This window comes from Natrix helvetica (assembly GCF_964273705.1).
Source record: "Natrix helvetica genome assembly, chromosome: Z".
Taxonomy (NCBI): domain Eukaryota; kingdom Metazoa; phylum Chordata; class Lepidosauria; order Squamata; family Natricidae; genus Natrix; species Natrix helvetica.
The window spans coordinates 86,176,776-86,202,241 of NC_138554.1; the positions used below are offsets into that span (position 1 = coordinate 86,176,776).

At 41.2% G+C, this 25,466-nt stretch overlaps 1 protein-coding gene across 5 annotated transcripts in view; it reads left to right on the forward strand.

Annotated features, from left to right (window-relative positions):
• The window catches only part of CPNE4 (copine 4), a 318,853-nt gene that overhangs the window by 236,737 nt on the left and 56,650 nt on the right, over positions 1–25,466 (forward strand). For 3 of the 5 annotated variants that reach the window (XM_081971084.1, XM_081971085.1, XM_081971087.1), the window contains exons 6-7: positions 1,629–1,712; positions 4,810–4,899. In XM_081971084.1, the coding sequence (XP_081827210.1) occupies positions 1,629–1,712; positions 4,810–4,899 (174 nt within the window). Of the gene's footprint in view, positions 1–1,628; positions 1,713–4,809; positions 4,900–5,439; positions 5,485–25,466 lie in introns of all 5 variants that reach the window. The other 2 variants (XM_081971083.1, XM_081971086.1) reach the window with 2 other exon arrangements.

Below are 25,466 nucleotides of genomic sequence, written 5' to 3' on the forward strand. Positions count from 1 at the left end.
CTTTTAAAAATGTAATTCCAAGTGGGGAAGTCACCAACTGTTACTTATTCATAGGATGATGGCTACTATTTTCATTTGTCTTGCCATCTTAAAGTGTCAGGCAGTGATGAACAAAATCATTGTACATTATCTGAAAGGGAAAATTACACACAGACAGACAGACAGACATACACACACACACTTAAAATTTGGACCTCTATTCAATATTTCTCTTTACCAATGACCTAAAATATATTCTATTTTCTACAGAAAGAGAGATAAAGAAAACCCATTTAAGAATATTGGGCACTATCTAATAAAATGAAGTTCAATGGTGAAAAGAGTGAGGTTCTACATTTAGGCAACAAAAATGAATTGCACAGGTACAGAATAGGTGGTACCTTGCTCAACAGTAGTAACTGTGAAAGGGACCTTGGAGTCCTAGTGGACAACCATTTAAATATGAGCCAGCAGTGTGCAGCAGCTGCCAAAAAAGCCAACACAGTTCTAGGTTGCATCAACAGAGGGATAGAATAAAGATCACATGAAGTGTTAATACCACTTTATAATGCCTTGGTAATGCCACACTTGGAATACTGCATTCAGTTTTGGTCGCCACGATGTAGAAAAGATGTGGAGACTCTAGAAAGAGTGCAGAGAAGAGTAACAAAGATGATTAGGGGACTGGAGACTAAAACATATGAAGAACGGTTGCAGGAACTGAGTATGTCTAGTTTAATAGAAAGAAGGACTAGGGGAGACATGATAGCAGTGTTCCAATATCTGAGGGGTTGCCACAAAGAAGAGGGAGTCAAACTATTTTCCAAGGCATCTGAGGGTAGAACAAGAAGCAATGGGTGGAAACTAATCAAGGAGAGAAGCAACTTAGAACAGAGGAGAAACTTCCTGACAGTTAGAACAATTAATCAGTGGAACAGCTTGCTCCAGAAGTTGTGAATGCCCCAATACTGGAAGTCTTTAAGAAGATGTTGGATAGCCATTTGTCTGAAACAGTATAGGTTTCCTGCCTAGGCAGGGGGTTGGACTAGAAGACCTCCAAGGTCCCTTCCAATTCTGCTATTGTATTATTGCATTATTAAGTGAGTCAAAAAGCTTCTTCATGACCGAAGGCTGCATATTTGTACCTGGCAAAAATATGTGAATTTTTGTTTTCAATAACTGGTGTTCCCTATTGGCTAGAAATAACTGCAACTAAATATTTCCAATAATTATTGATCAGTCCTATAAATCTGCTTGGAGAATTTTAGTTCCTTGCCTCCCTATGGAATAGCTTCAATTCATGGATATTGGTAGACTGAGAATTGCTCACTTCAGGTCTTTCCAGATTAAAGTCAGGACTTTGCTTTGACTATTCCAAGACATTAACTTTGTGCCAAGCTACTCTGGTTCAGAAGCAGCAAAGCCAGCCCAAGCCATAATAGTATCACCACCATTTCACAGATAGGATGAAGTTCTTATACTGGAACAAATGAGACTACTTGAAAAGAACCAAGTGAAATAGAAACAGATATTGATTGAAAAATTAAACAAAAAAGGCCTTTTCCCCTATTCAATAGTTAAGCAAATAAGATTGTGTAAAATAATCCAAGAGTTTTGACCATAAAAAAGTGCCATGTTTTCCATTTCAGGATTTCTTCAGCAAATCTGATCCCTTTCTGGAAATCTTCCGAATGAATGATGATGCAACCCAACAGCTTGTTCATAGGACCGAGGTAAGTTGAAAAATATCACACACTTACACAAACATACTCACCTAAATAAAATGTGCATTTGTAAACTCACAATTTCATTTGAGTATTGTTTTACTTGTGTCCCTCTTTTTTTAATACAGCCATTGAATTACAGCCAATGTGATTCTTGTCTGTGATGCTATAGCAGAGATTTTGGCCTTCAAAAAGTGCTACATTATAAATATTATTATATCCTGTTTCTAGAGTGTAACTGAAGAGTTATAGCCTTGCTAAATTTAAGAAAAGCTTGATTGTGGACTAGGAAAACAGCAGGATATATTTCAGTTTCATTCTTTGTCATTGTTACACTCTTAACCTAATTTCTTCTCTTCATGCTGGACTGTTTAATGCTGATGCAGCTATAAACACTCAGATCTTACACTTGCTATTTGCATGGATGGGAAACTTCCACTGAAACAAATGGAAGCTCACTATCTTGCTAATTGAGGACCTTGATCTAGATCAATGTTTCCCAATCTTGCAATTTTAAGATGTGTGGGCTTCTTAACTTCAAGAATTCTCCATCCAGGATGGGGTAGTGAAAGCTGGGAGTTGAAGTTCACACATTTAACATTGACAAAGTTGAGAAATGCTAATGTAGATTATGACCAGAATAAAAGACGAAGTATTAGCCCTCCCCTAGAGTATAGTTCCTGTTCATTCCTTCTGGTTGCAAAACATATATATTGTGTATTCAAAAGCAAACCATACAAATAACACAATATGTATCTTTATTTAATATAAGGAAATTATTTTAAAACTATTTGACTACACTGTCAAAATGTTTGCTCAAAAACGGAAAGAGTGGTGAATTATTCAGACTTTTAAAAGCAAAAGTGATTGTGAAAGCCTGATTTTAACTGGAGTGGAAAGCTTTGGTATTGTGCTGTGCCATTCTTTTGTATTAATAGCATAATGAGCAAGTGCTTTAATATTCAAGGAATAAATAATCATTTAAATACTATCTGGAAAAGTTCACAAATGGTGCGAGTGTTATGGAAAATGTAATTGTACTTGGATTGCATGCATAATTTGGATAGTATAAACAGCACATTGCAATTGATGCGTCTTTTCTCCTCATTTTCTGCTAAAATGATCCCATAAATGTAAATCAAGGCATTATAAAATAACTAAAAATTGTAATCATTCTTTGTATCAATGTCTTTCTGTCCATTGATAAGATCAGAACCCAGTACAGTATGTTGTGATCGCTGTATTACTTCTATGCTAGTGTAAATGTAATGTTGCCAGCAGTGCTCTGGAAAAATTATTTCTAGCACATGATTAAAGACATTTGTTATAGCAAAATCTTCTCCCTGGAAACTTATCATTTCAGCAGAAAAGTAGTTGTTTCAGTCTAAACAGAAAGAAAACTATAACGGTGATCAGGTGTGTCCTCACTCTCATTCGCAAAACCCAAAATGCCAACTAAAAAGACATATATATGTTATGATGGCTTTATATAATAAAATTTGACCCATTTTATCCCCATTTCTAATCTTCTACCCAAAGACAGTCTATGGTTACTGAACATGCCATCTTCTCATTATGAGGTTGGGAGCAACTCATTTCTTTAGGGTCTCTCTATAAATTTAGTTTGTATTCCAAGCTCACCAACTTTGTTCCCTTAGCTGACCCAAGAAGGAAAAAGTGTAGACAGCTCCCACCCTTAAAACATTTGCTTACCAAGCACTATTGGTTCTAATACTTCTTTAATCTGTTTTACTTTTATATCGCTGTTTCGTTGTTAACATAGCACTATGTAAATTCTCATTGGACACATTCTTGAATATTCCAGCAGTGTCTGAATTTGAAATCATATGACAAAGATATAACATGTGGGAAATTCCTATGTTTATTCTGAGTTTTCTTAAGTGTTGACAAAGAGAATAAGAGCAAATCGTTATGGAAATGGCAGTCATCTAGGTTGCTTGCAAATGTGTAACAGAAGGACAGTATCTAAGACAGTGTTTTCCAACAGAATGTTTGTTCTAACATTTAATCTAAGTTATTTTCCTTGTGCTTAGAATCTACATTGTAGTTTGAATTCTTTGGAATAATATATTGGTAATTGCGACATCATGATATATATTTTCAAATAGTTATGACCTTTAATTACATCTTTCCCAGGCTAAACACTGCATGCAATTCTTCAGCCCCATTTTAATGGCCTCCAGAAGGTCCCAGAAATGTGCTGTTAAAATATAGTGGCAAAATATTCATCTTACGCTGCTTAAATCTTAAGGGGAGGAGAAAAGAGGGTTGATAAATATATCTTTAAAATGCACCTTTAAAAAAACATTAACTTCTCCAAAAGCTTTACTGATTTAAAATTTCAACTTCAGATCCCCCACAATATAAATGCAGTGCTGTTTTGTCTTCGGTGGCTAATGGAATTTTAAAAAAACTGTGTTCACAACCACAAAAAAACATGCTTGTCCTGGTTTTTTGGGGGGATATTTTTCCAAAATATCTTTCTTAATGTTCTTCAGTTCATCACTTAGTTTTCTTATATCAGAGTGTCCCCAATATTTCAATCATCTAGGTTTTATCAGTGGAATGTAAGATGCACCAACAGATTATAAATTTCTTCCCAGTACTTCTCTTCATTCTGGAGTGAATCTCCTTTCCCTGATTTTGAAAGTATATATATTTTTAATCTCTTTTTTCACTATTTTATTTATTTGTGTTTATTTTTTGATCAAATGTATATAACAAAGCCCCTGTTTTCTCATTCAGTATTCTTTATTTTTGCTTCACCCAAAGCAAAGGAAATAAGTAAAAAAAAGATTCCCAGTGATTTTAAAGTGCTTTGGAAAGGAGCCCAATGAAAAAAAAAGGCCTGCAAAGAACCTCAAATGTGAAAGCCATTGCTTACCAAACATGTTCTGTATTGGCAAGAAAAAAGCATTCAAAAAGTATATCAAAAAGTGTAGGCAAAGATGCAATGTTTAATTATTCGTAAAGCTTAATTATTCTTGCCAATTAAAAAATGTATTTATAACAAAGGACTATTTTAAATCATTATTATAGCTTTGTGTTTTAGGTTGAAATAAGATTCTTTTCCTTTAATTTCTAGGTGGTGATGAATAACTTAAACCCAGCTTGGAAGGCATTTAAGGTGTCTGTAAATTCCCTTTGCAGCGGTGACCAAGATCGCAGACTGAAGGTTTGTGATCTTTGAACTATGAAATAAATAGATTTTCAAACTTTCTCTTTAAAAAAAAATTTAAAGTTAAAGTCTAGTGCTACTTTTAACTAAAACTTTATTTTTATATTTATTTATCCTCAGCCAGTTTGAATTATATAGCTTTATAGTCTCCTAATGATGCTATATAATATTATGAAAGTCTTTCAAATAACATCACTTAAACCAACAGAATAAAAATATTTCAAATTAATTGAGAAATATAAATATCAATTAGATTTGCAAATAAGCTGGTCAAATGCTAATACATCTAAAACATAAGGTGATAGAAGCATAATACAAATTTTCAAGCTCAGTTCCAAAATCTGAGTTCAGTGAGTGACTTTGCTCTTCATATAAGTGAGTTCTACAGATTCAACTTAACTATTTGACATTCTCTGATTTTTCTACCAGTTTAAATGTCTTATTTACTGATATGAAATAATTTCAGAATGCATAACCATGGATTCTGTTAGGATTGTGCCTCAAATTCAAAATTTTGTATATTTTTATTTATGACAGATGGTAAATGCATGCATTAAATATATGAAGAACCAACACATTGTAGTGAGTATACCAGTAGTGAGCATATGTTTAATGTCCATTAGCTGCAGATGATGAATCTCCATGCATAAGTGGGAGTTTTAATGTATTCATGTTTGGGAGAAAGCTTATCTGTGTTGGGGGAGGGGAGTTTTGATTTTTTTAAACTGTATATTGTAGAGTATGTATGTATCTGTGTCAGTCTTGACTCCTAATGAACAACATAGCCAAGTCCCTGCAGAAGGATCTGCCATAATAAAGTAATGGGGTGAAGTAGAGAGACTTGCACAACTTTTGCTTACCCAAGAAGTCAGTATACTAGTAATTCATTAGCCATGTATGTTTTTATAAGGCTTTTCAAGAAATCCTTTCAATGCAAGATACAAATAAAACAGCTCATTTAGAAAAAAGATGGGTAGAAAAAGAATTTTAAATCCCCATTCATTTAAAACATTCACACTTCAGGAAAAAGCCACTGTGATATTTGATTCACCTCCATTCTGTTCTGTTTCACCTTATTTTGCTAATAAGTCAACTTTATATTTTAAGAGAGATGCGTGGTCCATTTTTAAATTTCATGTGAGGGTTATATCTTTTTTTTTTCATGAATGAAAAGACAGATACATGGCTCCTTCTTCCAATTTTTAGTGACAAGTACAAAGATGTGAAGTAATTTGCACTGAGAATTGATGACTGGCATGATGTTACCCAATAAACGTCTGCAATGTCATCTCTGAATCTACTACCTAAGAACTCCATCATATTGTTTCTTTATTTCTCCTGAAGGGATACATTTGTTCTGCATTTTTCTTCATAAGCAACATTTTGCAAACAATCTCTTTTAATACAAAGCATTAAGTATATTCACAAATGTATACACACTGTTATGGACACTTTTTCCAAGTTTATACATTTTTGTACATATCTTTTGATTAGAAAACTTCATTGCATAACCTGTACAGTTTTTGTGATAATTACTTTTAATTAACATATTGTTTCAGGAAAGCAATGTTTATCTTAAAATATGTGGCTAAATAATTTCTCATCCACATATGCATGGGACTATCATTTTTACTCTTGTTATAGCCAAATGAACTATTTACAAGTAATATCAGATTTTTAGCTTTTTTAGTAGTTTTTCTTTTGTCCTCACCATATATTTTTAAAGAAAAATGCTGAGAGGTCTCTTCATGGGTATTCTAGTGATGGTACTTATGTGTATACATTCAGGATCTATGTCAGGTCTCTTATGACATAAAAAAATAATGCATAAACACACATATACAAATTGTAGTCAATATTTCAAATACTTCAAAAAATTAAGGTCCATGTAAGTGATTCTTAATCACTTTAGTTTCTCAGGAGTTAATTGTCAAGGATATAAAATAATTGAAAAGAATGCTCTATTCTGAATCTCCAAATACTTTTCTGTTTTTAAGAAATGTCAGCCTGAGGGCAAAGGATATCAATGATGAACAGCTATTGGTGGCAGAATAAGATTTTTGGAGACAACATAACTTTACTCTGTATGCTTGGATGATTCTTGCAAGGCTGACAGGATTCCCTTTCAACCTGAGAAGAAGCCTTTTCCCAAGGCTCCACTATATTTTAAGAACATAACAGTAAAAGCCTGTCGTGATGGAAGCCTGTGAAATACAAGCACTAAGAACTGAAAGTAAACAAAATGATTGACACCTCATAATCCATGACTGCAGACTTTTTAGAAGTCAGCAGGATTTCCTAATGTTATTTCTAAAGCTAAACAGAAAAGCAAATCAAAGGGCTTTTCAAAGCAAGCATGGTGTGGCAATGTTGCCCCTACTAAAACAGAAAAGGGTTCCTTATTCACGCTGGGTCACATTTTAAGGAAAAATAATTAATGGCTCTATGTAATCTTTTTAAACATATCAACATCTTTTGGAGTATTTCTATTAGGGAATATGGGTGCAGATGTAACAATGTAATTGGAGATTAATTTATTTTGTCAGTGGGATAGCTACCTTATTTTATAAGAATTTTTACCCCAGCCTCTTTGAGCCCTGTTCGGGATTGTTTTGGGTTCACGTATTTCCCAGCATCTTGTTGTTGTCCTCATATCATAGGGGATTTTTTAAAAATTTAAACTACTTTCCCGTAATATTTGAACTCAGAAAGTAGTGGTTAAAATCAAATGCATTTTCAGGCTTGCAGGCTTGTAATAAAAACCATAGTTTTCTATTATGTCTTAATGAAACTCGGGTGAAGATTTTTAAATTAATTATGATTATGATTAGTACGAGCTCACCTAGTGTACATATGAATATTATATATTCTTTATTATTTTATTATTTTCAATTAACACTGTCTAGTGAAGATCAACTCTATAGGATCTTTTCCACTGTAGAAGAAAGGGGAAAACCTCTAGAAGGAAGAAAGGGCATTTGTATATTTGAAATAAGAACATTTAATGTAATGCGAAGGCATGTGCATTTTTAAGTTTAAGAATGTATATTCTTAAAATAGATTAGAGAACATTTTTACTTTCATTTCTACTCCTGGTCTGTCTCTTCTGGTGAATAAGAATGCCAACTAGTAGTTCATGTCATGTTATAAAAGTTTGGAACAAGATAACTGTTCTTTTGAAATTAATGGAGTTTTGAATCTATTAAAAGTTATTTTGAAACGTTTTTCATTTCCTCTTTTTGATTTTCTAAAAGCCAACTCTCCCTTTTCATGCAGTGCTGTGTGCAAAGTCTTCATCTTCATCAGTGTTTCTTCTTTGAAACAGGAAGATACCATTTTTAAACAGAAATAATGCTGGCTTCTGTTAAAATGATTTAAGTCCAACTAAGCCTGTTCTTTTCTATATTTCAAAACAAAATTGAAATCCCTTTGTCCAATTTTCTTTCAGCTTGGTGTAGGGCATTCTTGCTAAGACAAATTGTGATTTAAATTGCCTTGGGATTTCTGTAGGACAAATCTCCAGATCTGGCACTATGACAACTATCTCCCTTTCAGCGTACATAACATAAATTCCAACCTGAGCACCATATTTCCTAACATCATGGCTTCTCCCCACTCCCTTTGCCTGCTTTCTTTTATCATATATTTATCTATATAAATAAAAATGTAATGTTTGTTTGTTCAAAATCTCAAATCTCTGAAAGTTCTTCACCGATTGCTTTGAAATTTTGACACAACGTTGCATTCGACTACACACATGTTTTTATATATGTATATTATATAGATGTCACACCTGCGACAGGTAAAACATGCTTTTTGTAAAAACATGCTTTTTTGAAAACCAGTGCCATCTGCTGGACGTAAAAGCAACACACATTATACCATAGCATTCATTTCTTGAGTATAGTATATTCAGAACAGTTCGGCCTCTCTCCAGCTTCGTCCCAACGGTCCCTTTATATGTGTAGCTGGGCTGCGGTTGCACCCTTTCCCCTTTCCGCCCCTCCTCCGACGAGCTTCGCCATTTCCACCAAGGGGAGCTGAAGACTTTTGGCCTCCCTCTCCCCTCTCTCTCCTCCCCTCCCACCAGGCCCTTGCTGTCTGCGGTGGGGCGGCGCCTGCCCCATCCCTCAGCCACCTCCTTCCACTCTTAAGTTGGCCTCCCCCCCCCACGCCCAGTAGAGCTCCAGAGGAGGTGGAGGCAGAGTGTCTCCTCAGCCCAGCCACCTGCACACGCTCTCCACCCCCTCACAGGGATCCAGTTAAGGCCTCACCAAGGGGGCTCCGATGGGGTGGCGGCGGTATCAGCCTGAGGTGCAGCGGGGCTGGGGCGGCTGCTGGGTGCCCCGTGAGGCAGCGACTGCAGCAGCGATGGCGTCTTGCATCCATGTCACCAAGGGCAGCTCCTTCCTCCTCCTCCTCCTGCTCCTAAGGGGACACCGGCCACCACCTCTCACCGCCACCACTGAGGGAAGCCTGGTTGGGGGCGGCAGCTGCCTCCTCCTCCTCTCCTCCTCAGCTCGGCCAGGTTGGGCCCTGTGGGAGCATCCTCCATGGCGGCTCTTGCAGGGGCCACCATGGCTCACTTCCATGCGAGGGCCGCCTCTGCCAGGGGACTTGCGCTTTCTCTTTTCTTTCTTTTCCATTTAACCAGACTGGGCCACAGCAACGCGTGGCCGGGTACAGCTAGTTCAAAATATATTTCAAACTTTTTTGCATTTCAACTTCCTGATAGAAAGAAACACAATCAGAGAAGAAGAGGGAGTTCAGGAATTGGCATGAGAACAAAAAGAGATAAAGGATGATGTAAAAGACACTTTTCTCTCTCAGCGGGTTCCCAATTGCTCTGTGTGTGTGTGTGTGTGTGTGTATTTGCTACTTTTACATTCATTACCAGGTACCTATGTTGTTCAAGTGAGGATAATTATACCATGATCAATGCCCAATTAAATACTACATGTGGCAGTCATACCATGATCATGGTATGATTGCCAGGTGTAATATTTAATTGAGCATTGCTGTTATCTTTGTAATGCTCAAGAAACAGCACACTAAGTGTAAAAGGTTGTTAGGAAGCGGAGACTTAGGGGTTTTTTAGTTAGTTGTTTTTTAAAAATTTGTAGGGGTGGGGGCTCAGGGGTTGTGGGGTGGGTGGGTCAGATCAGGAGCGATGTGAGAGCCGGGCCTCCAGGTGTGGTCGCGAGCAGAAGGAGCGGAAGGGAGGAGGAGGGGGAGGATATCATTCCTATACAGGGCTCTTTAATTCCAACGGTCGCAGGGAGGGGCAGATACGAGGACAGATTAAGAACTTACAGTCGGTTGGGAGACCGTGGTTGCTGGTTACACCCGGTCGCTTGTACCAACCCCCGCGTTCTAGGTGGTCAAGAGTTACAGACCCAAGGCCTGAGGCTGTTGTTATGCAATGTGAGGTCCGTTGTTAACAAGGCCCCCCTCATTCACGATCTAATTTTAGAGGGGGAGCCGGACCTCGCGGGAATAACGGAGACCTGGTTGGGCCACGAGGGAGGTCTTCCCCTCGTGGAAATGTGCCCACCAGGCTACCGAGCATTTCACCAGCCCCGGGCCCAGGGAAGGGGCGGTGGGGTGGCAGTAATTATTCGGGAGGACTTAGAGCCAAGGGAGTCTACTGTGCCACAGACGTCCGGATGTGAATCCCTTGTTGTGAAATGGGGCCCTGGGAGACAGTTGGGCCTGCTGATAGTATACCTGGCTCCTCGCCATACATCAGCGGCCCTGCCCGAACTCCTCGAGCTGATCGCATCGGTGACGGTTGAGACCCCCAAACTTTTAGTGATGGGGGATTTTAACCTGCCATCGATGGGAGAAGCATCAGAGGGGGTTCGGGAGTTCATGGCTTCCATGACAGCCATGGACCTGACTCAAATGATTCAGGGCCCGACACATGAGGGAGGACACACTCTGGACCTTGTTTTTGTCTCTGGCCAGTGGCTGAGTGATCTGGGAGGAGGGGACTTAACCATCACTCCCCTGTCATGGTCAGATCACTCACTCCTTCGTCTTGACTTCCCTGGTGCTACCTCCCGCTGCGGGGAGGCGGAACCGGAAAGTACCAGATGGTTCTGCCCCAGGCGCCTGATGGAACCTGATAGGTTCCAGACGGAGCTTGGGCCACCTCCTGTAACCTTGACCCGCCCCCGGGTAGAGGACCTGGTGGTCGCGTGGAATAATGCGACTACCGGGGCCTTGAACCGGGTGGCGCCTTTGCGGCCTCTCCGGCGGCAACGATCCACCCTGGCCCCTTGGTTTACCGAGGAACTAAGGGTGATGAAATGCCGCAAGAGACGTCTAGAGAGTCGTTGGAGATCCTCTCGCTCCGAATTTGATCGAACACAGGCACGAGCCCATTTAAGGACGTACCTTGTGGCATTGAGAGTGGCCAAATGCCAATATTGTGCCACTCTCATTGCATCCGCGGAGAACCGCCCTGCCGCCCTGTTTCGGGTGTCCCGCTCCCTCTTGTTTCAGAGGCCGCGGGAGGCCCCTCTACAGGGCAGGGCAGAGGAATTTGGTAAATATCTGCAGGATAAAATCGCTCAAATCCGGAGGGATTGGGTCCCTGTCAGTGGTCCAATGGAGACGTCCATGGCGAGTCTTGAGGAATCGATCTGGGAGGAGTTTGACTTGGTTGCCATCGAGGATTTGGACAGAATGCGTGGACGACTGCAACCCACCACATGTTTATTGGACCCGTGCCCCTCCTGGCTTGTACTGGCATCCTGGGAGGTTACACGAGACTGGCTCCTGGGCCTAGTGAATGCTTCGTTGAGCGAGGGGTCTCTCCCGGCCGCCTTGAAAGAGGCGGTGGTGAGACCCTTGCTCAAGAAGCCTTCCCTGGACCCTTTGGAGCTGGCCAATTATCGTCCTGTCTCCAACCTTCCCTTTTTGGTGAAGGTTGTAGAGAGTGTGGTGGCCTACCAGTTTCCACGTCATCTGGAGGAAAATGATTATCTAGACCCGCGCCAGTCCGGCTTCCGCCCCGGTCACAGCACGGAGACGGCCTTGGTCGCGTTGGTGGATGATCTCTGGAGGGCCAGAGATAGAGGTTGTTCCTCTATCCTGGTCCTATTAGACCTCTCGGCGGCTTTTGATACCATCGACCATGGTATCCTGCTGCGCCGGCTGGAGGGGTTGGGGGTCCGGGGCACCGTTTTGCGGTGGTTCGGCTCCTACCTTTCTGGCCGGACGCAGCGTGTGTTGGCAGGAGAAGAGAGGTCGACCCTACACCCCCTTACTTGTGGGGTGCCACAGGGGTCGGTCCTCTCGCCACTCCTGTTCAACACATATATGAAGCCGCTGGGTGAGATCATCCGTGGTTTCGGGGTGGGATACCACCTGTACGCTGATGATACTCAGCTGTACTTTTCCACCCCGAACCACCCCAACGAGGCCATCGAAGTGATGTCCCGGTGTGTGGAAGCCGTACGGATCTGGATGGATGACAACCGACTCAAGCTCAACCCATCCAAGACGGAGTGGCTGTGGGTACCAGCTCCCCGGTTCAGCCAATTAACTCCATCATTGGCCATTGGGGGCATTCAACTTGCCCCCGTGGAGCGGGCGCGCAATTTGGGCATCCTCCTGGATGCCCGGCTGTCCATGGATGACCATGTGACAGCCGTGGCAAGGGGGGCGTTCCACCAGGTTCACCTGGTGCGCCAATTGCGCCCCCTACTGGACCGGGACGCCTTACGTACAGTCACTCATGCGCTGGTGATGTCTCGCTTGGACTACTGTAACGCTCTCTACATGGGGCTTCCCTTGAAATGCACCCGGAGGCTACAGTTGGTCCAGAACGCAGCCGCGCGGGTAATTATGGGGAGTACTAGGTACTCCCATGTGACACCGTTCCTGCGCGAGCTGCACTGGCTTCCTGTGGTCTATCGGGTGCGTTTCAAGGTTTTGATAACAATCTTTAAAGCGCTCCATGGCTCAGGACCTAGTTACTTGTGGGATCGTATTCTGCCCCATACATCCCTGCGACCAATCCGCTCGCACAGAGAGGGCCTCCTCCAGGTGCCGTCCACTAGACAGTGTCGGGGGGCGGCGCCTAGGAGTAGAGCCTTCTCTGTGGCGGGCCCAGCCCTGTGGAATGACCTCCCTCCGGATATTAGGAATACCTCTGACCTCCGCTCCTTTCGTATTAAGCTTAAGACCCACCTATTCCAAGTAGCTGGCCTGGCTCAACTTTGATCTAACCATATCGCTCCTGACGGGTTTTTAATTGGGTATTTTAATTATATTTAATTATTTAGAGGTTTTTTAATCACTGTATTCTAATTGTTTTTTATTCATCAGCCGACCTCCTCCTTGTGTATGTCTCGGTATATGTCTCTGTTATATGTTTGTTTTGTCCACATATTTATTTCATATGTTTCATTGTACGCCGCCCCGAGTCCTTCGGGAGAGGGTGCGGCTAAGAAATAAATATTTATTATTTTATTTATTTATTTATTTATTTATTTATCAGGAACCACCTTTGATTAAGACTTTGATTTCAAACCTGCAATTATTTAAAGCATCATTATCAACACTTGAACAACGTAGATAGCTTGTAATGAATGTAAAAGTGCAGCTAAATAGCTAAAGCCCTGACCCTATATTTTCTTTCTTTAAACAGGTTCTATTCCTTTTTTAATCCTTTAAAATAAATAATACCAAGAGTTATTTATAAAATACAGGTGCTTGATCATGGCTTTTTATTTCAAATGCAGTGATTTGGCTTAAATAAAGCTTCTCACATATAGTTCTGTGTGATATTTGATTCTATACCACCAACATATTGTTGTTCGTATCATCAGTAGAAAAAATATATTATGTTTAAAATCAATCATAATTACATAACACTTTGAAGGTATAGTTTTATACCTTATATAGCGATATTCCAGGAAGTCCTATTTATTGCTTCAATTTTCAGTTAATATTTTTCTGCAGATCAAATTAACTGCCAGAGCTGTGAAAGGTCTAGAAGTCACATGTTCATTTAAACTTTACTTTCATTAGGCACTTACTATTTGTTGTCAAGCATGTTTTAAAAGGCTTTTAATCCACTTGAATAGCTAGAGGATCTATGTAATATTTACCAGAGAAAAGATGAAAGATTGAGTGAAATGTCATGCTGTAAAATATTGAAGAGGAACATTTCACATGTTTATTCGAGCAATTTCAAAATAAGCAGACTTTTTTTTAGTCTATCAAATTGACAGAAGAGGTAAAATCCACATGGCTACATTAGCAGGAAAAGATGCATATGTAGTATTTATTATTAGTTCTTAGTTCACTCAGATTCAACTGTTGTCCTTTGGCTGCATAGAAAAAATCAGCAAGTGGTAATATTGCTGAATACAGTTGTACATTTCTGGAGAAATATGTATAACTGAACTTCATATAAATGAAAAACTTTTTTTTTAAAAAGCTGCTCATCCCTAGATTGAGTGAACAGGGTATCTCACAAGAGTCCGGTGGCAAAAGGAAAGCAGGCATGACCACATAGTTTGCTCTTAAGACAATAGATCTGCAGCTAACCAGGAGCAGAAAGAAAACAATTCCATTAAGCAGCTAAGCATGTGTCCCAACAGATAACCTAGTTATACTCACCAGAAATACATAACCTATTAATGCAAATCTTTATTCTTCATTGTTCTTATGGTACTCATGGTCAGAGATAGAAGTAATGAATTGTTAACTCTGTGTGTGTGTGTGTGTGTGCGTGCGTGCGTGCGTGCGTGTGTGTGTGTATGAAATCCTCTGGATTTTTCTTGAACAACTCCTTGCCATCTCAGTCTATTTTCAGCCAGTTTTAAACAGGTTTTGACAATGATTCTTTTAAGGCCAGACCTCTTAAATTTTTCCCCTCCCAACATGCTATTAACCTTCCTGTTCCTTGGTTCTGTTTACTATTAGATTTATCTTCCATATGTCTGTTATCAATGGTTTTGTCAAAATCACTTTTTTGGTTGAATTACTTTTATCTGGTATGACAGTTAATATGGAGAAGAAGTTCCTTCAAAAACTTAAATTAAAGTCTATGACTGCACAGACCTTTTAGAAAAGATTATATACCAATTAAATGATAGTGACAATTCTGTTTTTAGATGTCTGAGAGCCAATATCACCCAAGGAACTGTGGTGATACATAATGCTCTATGGGATAGCATGATGGTATTAGATTTAGAAGACGACCCATCCAGACCTGTATTTAAATCTTTGTGCAGCTATTCTGCTTTCATTGTGTAGCTTTTGTGTTGTGTGGTTTCCATGAACTAATAACTGGAAATACCATAGTTATCCTGAATTCTTTTCTTTGAATGATGATATATATAGGAAGGGATATATTTATCCTTGATATTATTATGGGAGGACCAAACAGAATATAAAAATGTCCTACCTTTCATATTACAATCATCTCTCAAGTGGTCTGCTGTCTTCTGAGGCTTCAAGTGAATCCGAAGGGAAGGTCTCATAAAGGAATTCTCAAGGATCATTTTAATAATGGTACCATGGACGGTTGTTGGTTTTGAAAAATTGCTAGAGCAGTTATTATTCTGTTGGAGAAATCATCCATCCAAATTATCTGCCCACAAATCTCATGAGGAATTTTGAAAGCTTAATTGAGAGCTGTTGCTTCCAAAAGAGAAGTTGTACCCATAAGAGAAAAAAACCTATTAAAAGTTTAGTTAAATTTAGGAAATTCAGTCCAGCATGAAGCACTTCTACTGAGCAACCATATCTATGTATAATCTGGTAAGAAACAGGAAAAAATAAGTCAGTAAGAAAGATTAAGCAAAGCTACGCAAACTGCAACTTTCTCTTGCAAGTCTCCTGTACACAATCAATCTAAATCTCTGTCAAGAACAATCTGTTCCCTCACCAGAAACCTGATATGGACAGATAGAGAGGTTCACAAATCATGCTAACTCATATTAACTCATCATATAATTAAATGTATTAGAATAGCCTACCCAATTGTGGTAAACTATGAATAAAGAGAATACCACTTACTATAATGTGTGCTCCCAATATGTTTGCAAAAGAAGCATTAGCCCGCCCACCTCCCTTTTGGCTTTTCTTCACTTATCCAAGTGGCCTTGGTCATATTTACTTCTGGCATATGAACTCTCAGCTTATCGCCTAAAGCAGGAATATCCAAAGTCCAGCCCAGGGGCCAATTATGGCCCATTTTCAAATTTCGAGCAGCCTGCAGCCTCTTCTCCCTGCCGGCTCAGCCTGTCACTCATTCCTGCCGACCGGCGTTTTTTCCTTCACTGCACAGTGGTTCCTGCAGCTGTCCCCTGCTGCCCATCCACAGCTGGCTGAGCACCTCCTTCAAGGCTGGTGGTTATATTTCACCAGAGGATGGCAGTAGACCTGAGCCAGCACTCTCATCACATGACCCTTGTGACACAAAGCTTGTGTGCCCATTTCTAAAATGCTGACTGTAACTAAAAAAAGGAAAGTTGACAGCGAGGGCCGTCACTTCCAGGACAAGTGGAAATTTTTGCACTGAAATATGAAACAACTGTGTCTGGCTAATTTGCAAACAGACTGTGGTTGTTTTCAAGGAATTCAATATCAAGTGGCACTACTAGATGAAACATGCTAACTACAACAAGCTAACTGGGAACCAACGTGGCGAAAAAGTGAAGGAACTGGAAGCTGCTTTAATGGCATAGTAGTCCTTTTTCACAAGATCCGTGAGTCAAATGAAAATGCCACAAAGGTGAGCTACAGGGTGGCAACGCTGATTGCCAAGCACTGCAAACCTTTTACTGAGGGTGAATTTATTAAAGATTGTGTGATGAAAATGGTGGAGAAAATTTGTCCTGAGAAGAAGCAAGAGTTGGCAATTTTTGCCTGGCTTGTAACACTGTGGTATGAAGAATTGATTTTATCTGATATTAAGAGGCAGTTAGAGGCAAAAGGAGTGGAGTTTTACTTTTTTTCATTAACCTGCGATGAAAGCATGGATGCATCTGACACCGCTCAGTTATTGATTTTTTTGAGAGGAGTGGACAATGACATGAACGTGAGTGAAGAGCTACTTGACCTTCAGAGCCTTAAGGACCAAACAAGAGTAACAGATTTATTCGTTTCGGTTGTTCCGCCATAGATGACGTGGAATAAAGTCACTGGGATTATTACAGATGGCGCAACTGCCATGGCTGGCAAGCGAAGTGGATGATCAAACCTAGACTGTAACTGTCAATGAAGAAGTAGGCAAAGCTATAAAACTCCACTGTATTATTCACCAACAGGTTCTCTGTGTCAAACATCTGAAATATGATCATGTTATGAAACTGGTGATGAAGGCTATTAATTATATTCACTCCAAAGCCCAGTGCCATCGCCAGTTTCAACAGTTTCTACTCGACATCCAGGCTGAATACAGAGATGTTGTGTATCACAACGAGGTAAGATGGCTCAGTCGAGGGTCTGCACTGCAGCGCTTCTACTCTCTTAGGGAAGAAATCAGACAATTATTGGCAAAAAAGGGACAACCAATGCCAGAGCTATCTGATCCTGTTTGGCTGCTGATTTTGGATTTTTAGTTAACATAACATGACATTGAATGTGCTGAACACCAGCATTCAGGGGCAAAATGCAGTGGTAAGCCAACTGTATTCACATATCAAAGCCTTTGGGACCAAGCTGCTACTTTTCCAAAGGCACCTGTCACAAATGCAGACATTTCCCATCGCTGCAGGAAATAATGACCAGTTTTCCACATAACAATATGAGTGCACAAATAAAGAGTTATGAAGCAGACCTTATCTCTGATTGAGGAATTTCAACAGCGCTTTCAGGATTTTGCAGCTATTGAAAAGGATATCACACTTTTTTCCTTTCCTTTCTCTCTGGACCCTGATGATGCTCCAGACCACCTGCAGCTGGAGCTCATTGAGCTGCAGTGTGACGCAGTGTTGCAGTCGGCCCCCACAGCTCCCTTTTGTCAACTTTTACCACCAGCTGGATAAAGACAGGTTCCAAGAGATTCAAATATTTGCTAAGAAAATGCTGAGTTTGTTTAGTTTGACATACTTATGCGAGAAGACATTCTCGGTTATGAACATTAACACGAACTGTGTGAGGACGGGACGAAGAGACTTTCACCCGTGTGACATCTTGCACATCAAAACCACTGTTTTTGAGCCAGGCCCTGGCCTATATAATGCAGTCAAGATCTCAGTATCACCTTTCACATTAGTATATGTTAGATCGGGTGAATAAAGGCACACTCGGGCTTCAGAATAACAAACAGCTCTTTATTAGCACAAGTCAATATGTACAATCCAGCAAAGGTTCAGTCTGATAGCAGCCCTTTTATAGGGAGCTGTCAGACCCTTCGACCAATCAGATTGAATCTCTGTTCCTGCTGGAACAGAGGACCTTAGTGTAAACCATTACCAATGTTTTTGGTATCTAACACCCCTCCCCTCTTAGATGGGCTCAACCGACTTGTGATGTAGTCACGCAGGTAGGTGGACTTTCTGGTGGCTCGCCCAGACCTGCGCAGTTCAATTGGTGGGTGTTCTTCAGTCAGGTCAGATGGACCTGTTGCCTCTGCAGCTTTGCCTGGTAGAAGCTCCTGGAACTTCTCACAGGCCACAGCTGGAGTTTCTGGAGCCGGTTCGCTCGGAACTCGCTGCAGGCCTGCAACAATTACAGATAAGTGCCCCGGTACCTTCGGGATTGAGTTATCTGTGGAAAGAGTGAATTTGTGCTCCTTTTTTTTATAAAGTTTTTTTTTAATTTTCAAAACAAGCACAACACATAAAATCTTCCTTCTTTACATACTGTAGAAAGTGTATCAGTTGGTTACAAAAGGCTTTTGTGCATCTCTTCCACAGTCATCAAGCATAATTCATATTAACTCAAGTATTTTAACTCAGATATTTATACATGTTACCATCATTATACCTCCATTTTCATTTGACTATAATTGTTTAAAAGTCCTTCATCATAAAATATACCAAGATTTAATACATAACCACATACTGGCATTTCATTTACTATTTCTAAAATCCTCCAATGACACTAAATCCTTATGTCCTATTCTAGCTAAACATCCATAATATTTAATAACAAAGTTTTCTGTCCTTCTTTCCAAATCAGTTTACAATTTACATCCCATTTCCTTGTGTTGTACCCATACATATATATTCATTATTATCATTATCCCTCCTTTATTTGACTATATCCTGCATCATATCATTTTTCCACCTAATAATCAAGACTTAACTGAATCTAACTTAATTCTTTTTTTATTTTTATTAACCTTTATATATAATCCAAAAGGGTTTCTAAACTTCCTTTCATGGGTACCATTCAATATTCATATCCATATCCATATTACTTATCATAACAGTACACATTGTATACATTATTATCATTATCAAGTATTTATTTATCTATATCTATTATCACTAAATTTCGCTAAGTTTAGCTAGTTTTAAATTATACTCTTCCATCTATCAACCTGTATCTTTTCAGTAGCAAAACAGTCTCATATCTTCTGCCATTTGTGGTGTCAGTCCTCTAATAATCTTCTTAATCAACTTTGTATGGACTCCTCTTAGCAACTCTTTGCTTATAGAATCTCTCATGTAATTTCGATGCCCTTCTTCTGTTTCCTTAATCAGCTTATCTTTGATTGTCAGTAGTGTTATCAATGATATTGCTAATAAGATTTCTCTCTTTAAATCCATAAATTCTTTTATTTTCCCTTCTTCTGTATCTTGCCATCTGGGGTAGATTTCCCCTCCATTTAATTCCTCTTTCAGTATTCCACTCTTTCCCTTTTCAGAGACAAACCAATCGCCATAAATATCAGCAATTTTAATTTCTTTACATTCGTTTTCCTCTTTGATTTTTAGGATTTTAACCGTCACTTTTTCCATTTGATTAGCATCTTCAACTTCTTCATCATATTTTGCTGTTAATTGAACCAAAACTTCCAAATTCTTCTCTATCCTCTCACGTGTATCTGATAATTTCTGTATTTCTGAGAGTATCTTTTGCAGACTTAAAACTTCTTTCTGCTGTTGAAATTGTGCCATTATCTCCAACTAACAAACACTACTATTCTAGCTTAGAAGGTTTTAACAGAATTAAGCATCACAATAACATTTCACCTTTACTTCAAAGGAACATCTGTGTGCTTTTCTTTTTATCACTCTCTATAAAAAACTGTGAGACCTTGGAGTGCCAAGCCAGGATAATCAGTAAAAAAAGTGTCTCGTTTTCCAATACACAAACTTCTAGCCTCTGAGTAGCAATGTTATAATGTATTTCCTTGTTTCTTTTTGTATCTTTTTTTATTTCAAGTTTTAAAAAAGTCCGATTCTTAAATGAATTAGCAAAACACCCACAGTAATGAAAGAGGAGAATTTCAGTCCATAGATTACAGAGAGTAGTAAAAGAAAAAAAATAGAAGAAGCAAACTTAATCCATTCGTCTTAAAAGACTTGCATAAATTCCATCCGTGAAGATAACGTTTAAAAAGTAAGATAACCCACTGTCCAAAACCAGTCCAAATTTAATTCCACCGCTTATTTCTTCTATTCTCCAATTTAAATTAACATTAAGATTTTTTTATAGGCAGTCACTTTTAAAACAATAAAAATTCCTCACCAGCTGGAAACACTTTCTCTTTCCATATCCTTCCGTTTTGGAGCCGCCCCGACTTCATCAGCCAAACGGCTGGATTTTTTGTCACTGGCTTGAAGAACTTCTCTTGGATCAATCAGGGACTTTGTGATGTCCCTGAAATCAGCAAGATGTATTCTTCCTGTTCACCGTCTCTGCAGGATGGTTTAGGTCCATTTGGACCACCCAGTGGCAAAAGTATCGACTGCAATCTCAGAGCATTGAGATGGCATGTCGTGTCATTGCAACTTCGGCTCCTCCCTCCTGAATTCATGCTCCTTTTATGTAGGGCTTTGGTTAACTCTTACAGGAGTTACCTCTGGTTGCCTAAGACTGGTGTTGGAGATGCGGCCACGAAGTTGGTCAATGTGCCGTCTCCAATTTTGACCATCCTCGAGCTCTAATAGGTAAGAGCGAGGTCCGGTGATGCCTATAATTGTGGCAGAAATCCAAAGAGTTCCCCCAGTGTAGTTGTGGGCATAAACCTGATCCCCTTCGCTAAAGTTCCTTATTTTGCCAGTCGAATCTGGTGGTGACGCGGCAGAGTAGTTTAGGTGTAGCCGGTCTAAGTGGGACCTTAGCCGGCAACCCATTAGAAGCTTGGAAGGGCTTCTACCAGTGATAGCACTTGGCGTGATGTGCTGTATGAGGAGGAATTGATCAACCCATGTTTGCCAATCTCCCGGGCCCATCCTGGATAGGGCTGCTTTTGCAGATCTCACCATTCTCTCCACTTGACCATTGGAAGCCGAATGGAATGGAATGACCAGGGCATGTCTGATTTCCTGTGTTGCTAAATAGGTCTCGAATTGCAAGGCCGTAAATTGGGGCCCATTGTCAGAGACCAAAACATCGGACAGACCATGAGTGGAGAAAAGTCTCCGTAGTGCCTTGATGACCACTTCTGCCATGGTAGAGGTCATGAGGACTACTTCTAGCCATTTCGAATAGGCGTCCACCACTACCATAAAGCTCTGGCCATGAACAGGGCCAGCTAAATCTATGTGCAACCTAGACCATGGTGCTTGAGGTCGCTTCCACTCCTTAGCAGGCACCTCTGGGGGAGCTGGTCTGGACTCCTGGCACGGTGTGCAGGTAGCCACCCATTCTTCAATCTCCCTGTCCAAGTCAGGCCACCACACGTAACTCCTGGCCAAAGATTTCATCCTGACAATTCCAGGATGCCCTACGTGCAAGGCCTCTAATACTGCAATGCACAGTTTGGGTGCAACAACGACCCGGTCCCCCCACAGTAAACAACCATTTATTACTGACAGTTCATCACATTTGCAGTAAAACATTTTAAATTCAGACCCCACAGGCCCCTTGGGCCACCCCCTCCACCCCCAGTTCAAAACCTGTCCGAATGTAGAGTCTTTTGCTGAGTGGCGGGCGACATCACAAGACGAGACAGGACCAGCCTCAAGGCAGTCAATGAGGAGGACTTGCATCTCGGGGATAGGGTCTGCAAGCAGTTCAGGCAGTGGGCATCGACTCAAGGCGTCGGCATGCCCCAAGGTAGAGCCAGGTCGATGGACGAGGTGATAACTGTAGGCCGCGAGGAAGATTGTCCATCTGGTTATTTGCGGCGACAAAGAAGCAGGGGTAGGCTGGTCCCCAGCCAGCAATTCCAGCAATGGTTTGTGGTCCATGATAAGTTCAAAGTCACAGCCGTAGATGTACTTGTGGAACCGTTTCATGCCAGCGACTGCAGCCAGAGCCTCACGGTCCAGTTGGCTGTAGTTCTGCTCGGCAGCAGACAATGTTTGAGAGTAATAGGTGATGGGCGCCTCAGTTCCATTGGGCATGCGGTGGCTGAGGACAGCTCCTACACCAAACGGGGAAGCGTCGCATGTTAGGACAAGTGGCAGGGTCTGGGTATATTGGACCAAAAATGTGTCCGCTGACAACAGTTTCTTCACTGCGGCAAATGTGGCTGCTTCAGCTCTGCCCCAGGACCACTTGCCGTGTTTACTGAGAAACCGATACAAAGGCTCAGCAACCATGGCTTTCTACTTGAGAAAAACACTGTAGAAGTTAAGGAGCCTGAGGAACGTCTGCAGTTCCGTTTGATTGCGAGGTGTAGGGACATCCTGGATTACTTTAATTTTTTTGTTGGTTGGATGAATCCCAGAGCCGTCAATGAGGTACCCTAGGAATTCAACCATTGGCATGTTAACTTGGCATGTTTCTTTTTTGAGATGGGGGCCTTTGTCTCTGATTCTGGCCAGAACAGTTCCCAATCTTTTAAATAATTGCGCTTTATTTGCAGCCAATACCAATATGTCATCAAAATAGGGGATGACTCCTGGAATCCCCTGCAAAAGCCGTTCCATGACGCTTTGGAACAGTCCAGGGGCGATACTAACTCCGAATTGAAGGTGGGTGCATTTGAATTCACCCCTGCGCATCACGATGTTTTGGGCCTCCACCGTGGCACTATCTATAGGCAACTGCTGGTAGGCCTGAGCAATATCTAATTTTGCAAAAACTTTTCCAGTGCCTAATGAGTGTAGTAAATGCTGTACAATGGGTACAGGATAAGCACTTTGCTGCAAAGCTTTGCCCTTGTAATCTGCGCAGATGTGGACAGACCTGTCAGGTTTGACAGGTGTCACTATTGGGGTCTCCCAGCGTGCGTGATCTATCAGCTCTAGGATTCCATGGCCAATCAATTTGTCTAGTTCCAAATCAATTTTAGGGCAGAGAGCAAAAGGTACTCTCCTTGGTTTTAGCCTGATGGGGGCTACATTGGGGTCCAAGTTAAAAGATATTAGAGTCCCCTCATACCTATCTAGACTGGTGCCGAAGACGTCTCAAACTCCTTAAGGAATTCCTCAGTGCTTTAGTCTCGTATGGTGTTGATTCCGGTCACTTCTACTTCCAGGGCTTCAAACCAGTCAAGCCCCAGGAGGCTCTGTAGGTCTCCATTGACTACTGTCACTGGTAGCTGGCCGCAGAAGATCTTGAACCTCACCCGGAAGGTCCCCTGGCCCACGATGGGGACTTGGTTCCCCTGGTAGTTGCAAAGGGTGATGTCTGGAATCCACATCTGATGCTTTTTAAGGCTAGGGATAGCCTATTTGAGCACTGCCCAAGACATTATGGTCAAGGATGACCCCATGTCAATCTCCATATTGCATTGAGAGTCCTCAATGAGGACTGTGACTTTCAGCTTTTTTGGCCACTTCGTGCGGACGTGGCCTATGGAGGTGTGGTAGGTGACTCTGGTGTCACTTTCTGTTCGCCGTGGTGGTGGCTGCCATGCCCCTTGGTTGGGCCTCTGCTGGCGGTTAGGTATGCTTCTGGGCTTCCAGGTTGTAGTGGGGCGATTGCGTCTGCAGACCTTGGCAATGTGCCCCTTGCGTTCGCACTGTTGACAGATGGCATTGCGGAAACAGCAATGTGTTCTGTAGTGGTTTCTTCTGCAGCCGGAGCAAGGCAGGAAACGCGGTTCAAATTTTCACACCGGCTTGGTGCAATCACTGTGAGTAGCTGTCATCTTCGCTCTCTGAGCCTTCAGGCTCTGTGGCCTCGTGATGCACGCTTGCGCTCTTCCGCATGCTCTTTGGACTATTTTGGCGCTGCAGGATTTCCGTTGATTTAATTGAAGACTCAGTAGCCCTGGCTTCATCTAGGGCAATTTGGAGTGTAAGATTAGTTTTTGCTAATAACCTCCTCTACTGTTGTAGAACTGACCAAGTGACCAATTGGAGTGACATTGGCTCAGACAAATCCTTCGCTGTCTCGAACACCCCTGGTCCGCAGTAGCTCAGGAACATATTCTTTTTCCGGCCTTCAGAAAAGCCCATAAGGTTGTTGGCTTCGAGGAAGCAATCGAACCTTATCATGTAGGATGCCCAGTGTTCAGTGGCTGGGTTGTACTGAGTCAGTGAGGCATGCATTGTCATCTTGTGTTCCTGAGCGTGTTTGAATTTGCCGCTCAAAAATGGCAGCTTGATGCCACGCCGTGCTCCGTGCTGGATTGACTTGCTGGATTGTCGTGCTCTTTTTGCCTGCCTAATTGCCTTCCGATCCCATCCTCATCACCAGTGTTAATCAGGTGAATGAAGGTACACTCAGGCTTCAGAGTAATAAACAGCTCTTTATTAGCACAAGTCAACTATGTACAATCCAGCAAAGGTTCAGTCTGACAGCAGCCTTTTATAGGGAGCTGTCAGACCCTTTGACCAGTCAGACTGAATCTCTGTTCCTGCTGGAACAGAGGATCTTACCAATGTTTTCGGTATCTAACAGTACAGTTAAGTTATTTGTTTAGTCTTTCTTTCATAAAATAGTTCATTTTCATTTAATGTTAATGGTTCAAAGAATGCCAGGCTGAATGGTCGGCCCCACACATTTTCACCTCACCAAATCTGGTCCTCCTTGCAAAAAGTTTGGACACCCCTGGCCTAAAGAATTGTGGGCCTTAGAGATGGATGCAGCATTTATTTGCACTTCCTACTTATATTTTTTGCTACTTCTGCTATAGAAAACAGAGTTTAAAAAACCATCTATCAGCTCACCTAGAATTCTATAGGATTGGCTGGGAACTTGGAAATGTTCTTGGAATTCTGAGAATGGTCATGCCAATACATTCAAGGAACATAAAACTAGAGAATATTTTAGTCTGCCTCCTCAATGAGAATTTTCTCCAATGAAGCTAAATTCTACTTGAGAGTTGTTATAGCACTGGTAGCACTGCTGATAGCTTGTCTGTCTGATTTTATTTACCTGATAAGGTCTTAAACAATGGATAAAGATGATTGAGGAATCTTGGGCAATGGCAATTTAATTTTTTCAAGTATTTGTGCTTTCAGTCACTGTCTTTGAAGTCGTCTTCTGTCCATCGGGCAGTGGTTCATGTTTCAGAGTCCTTT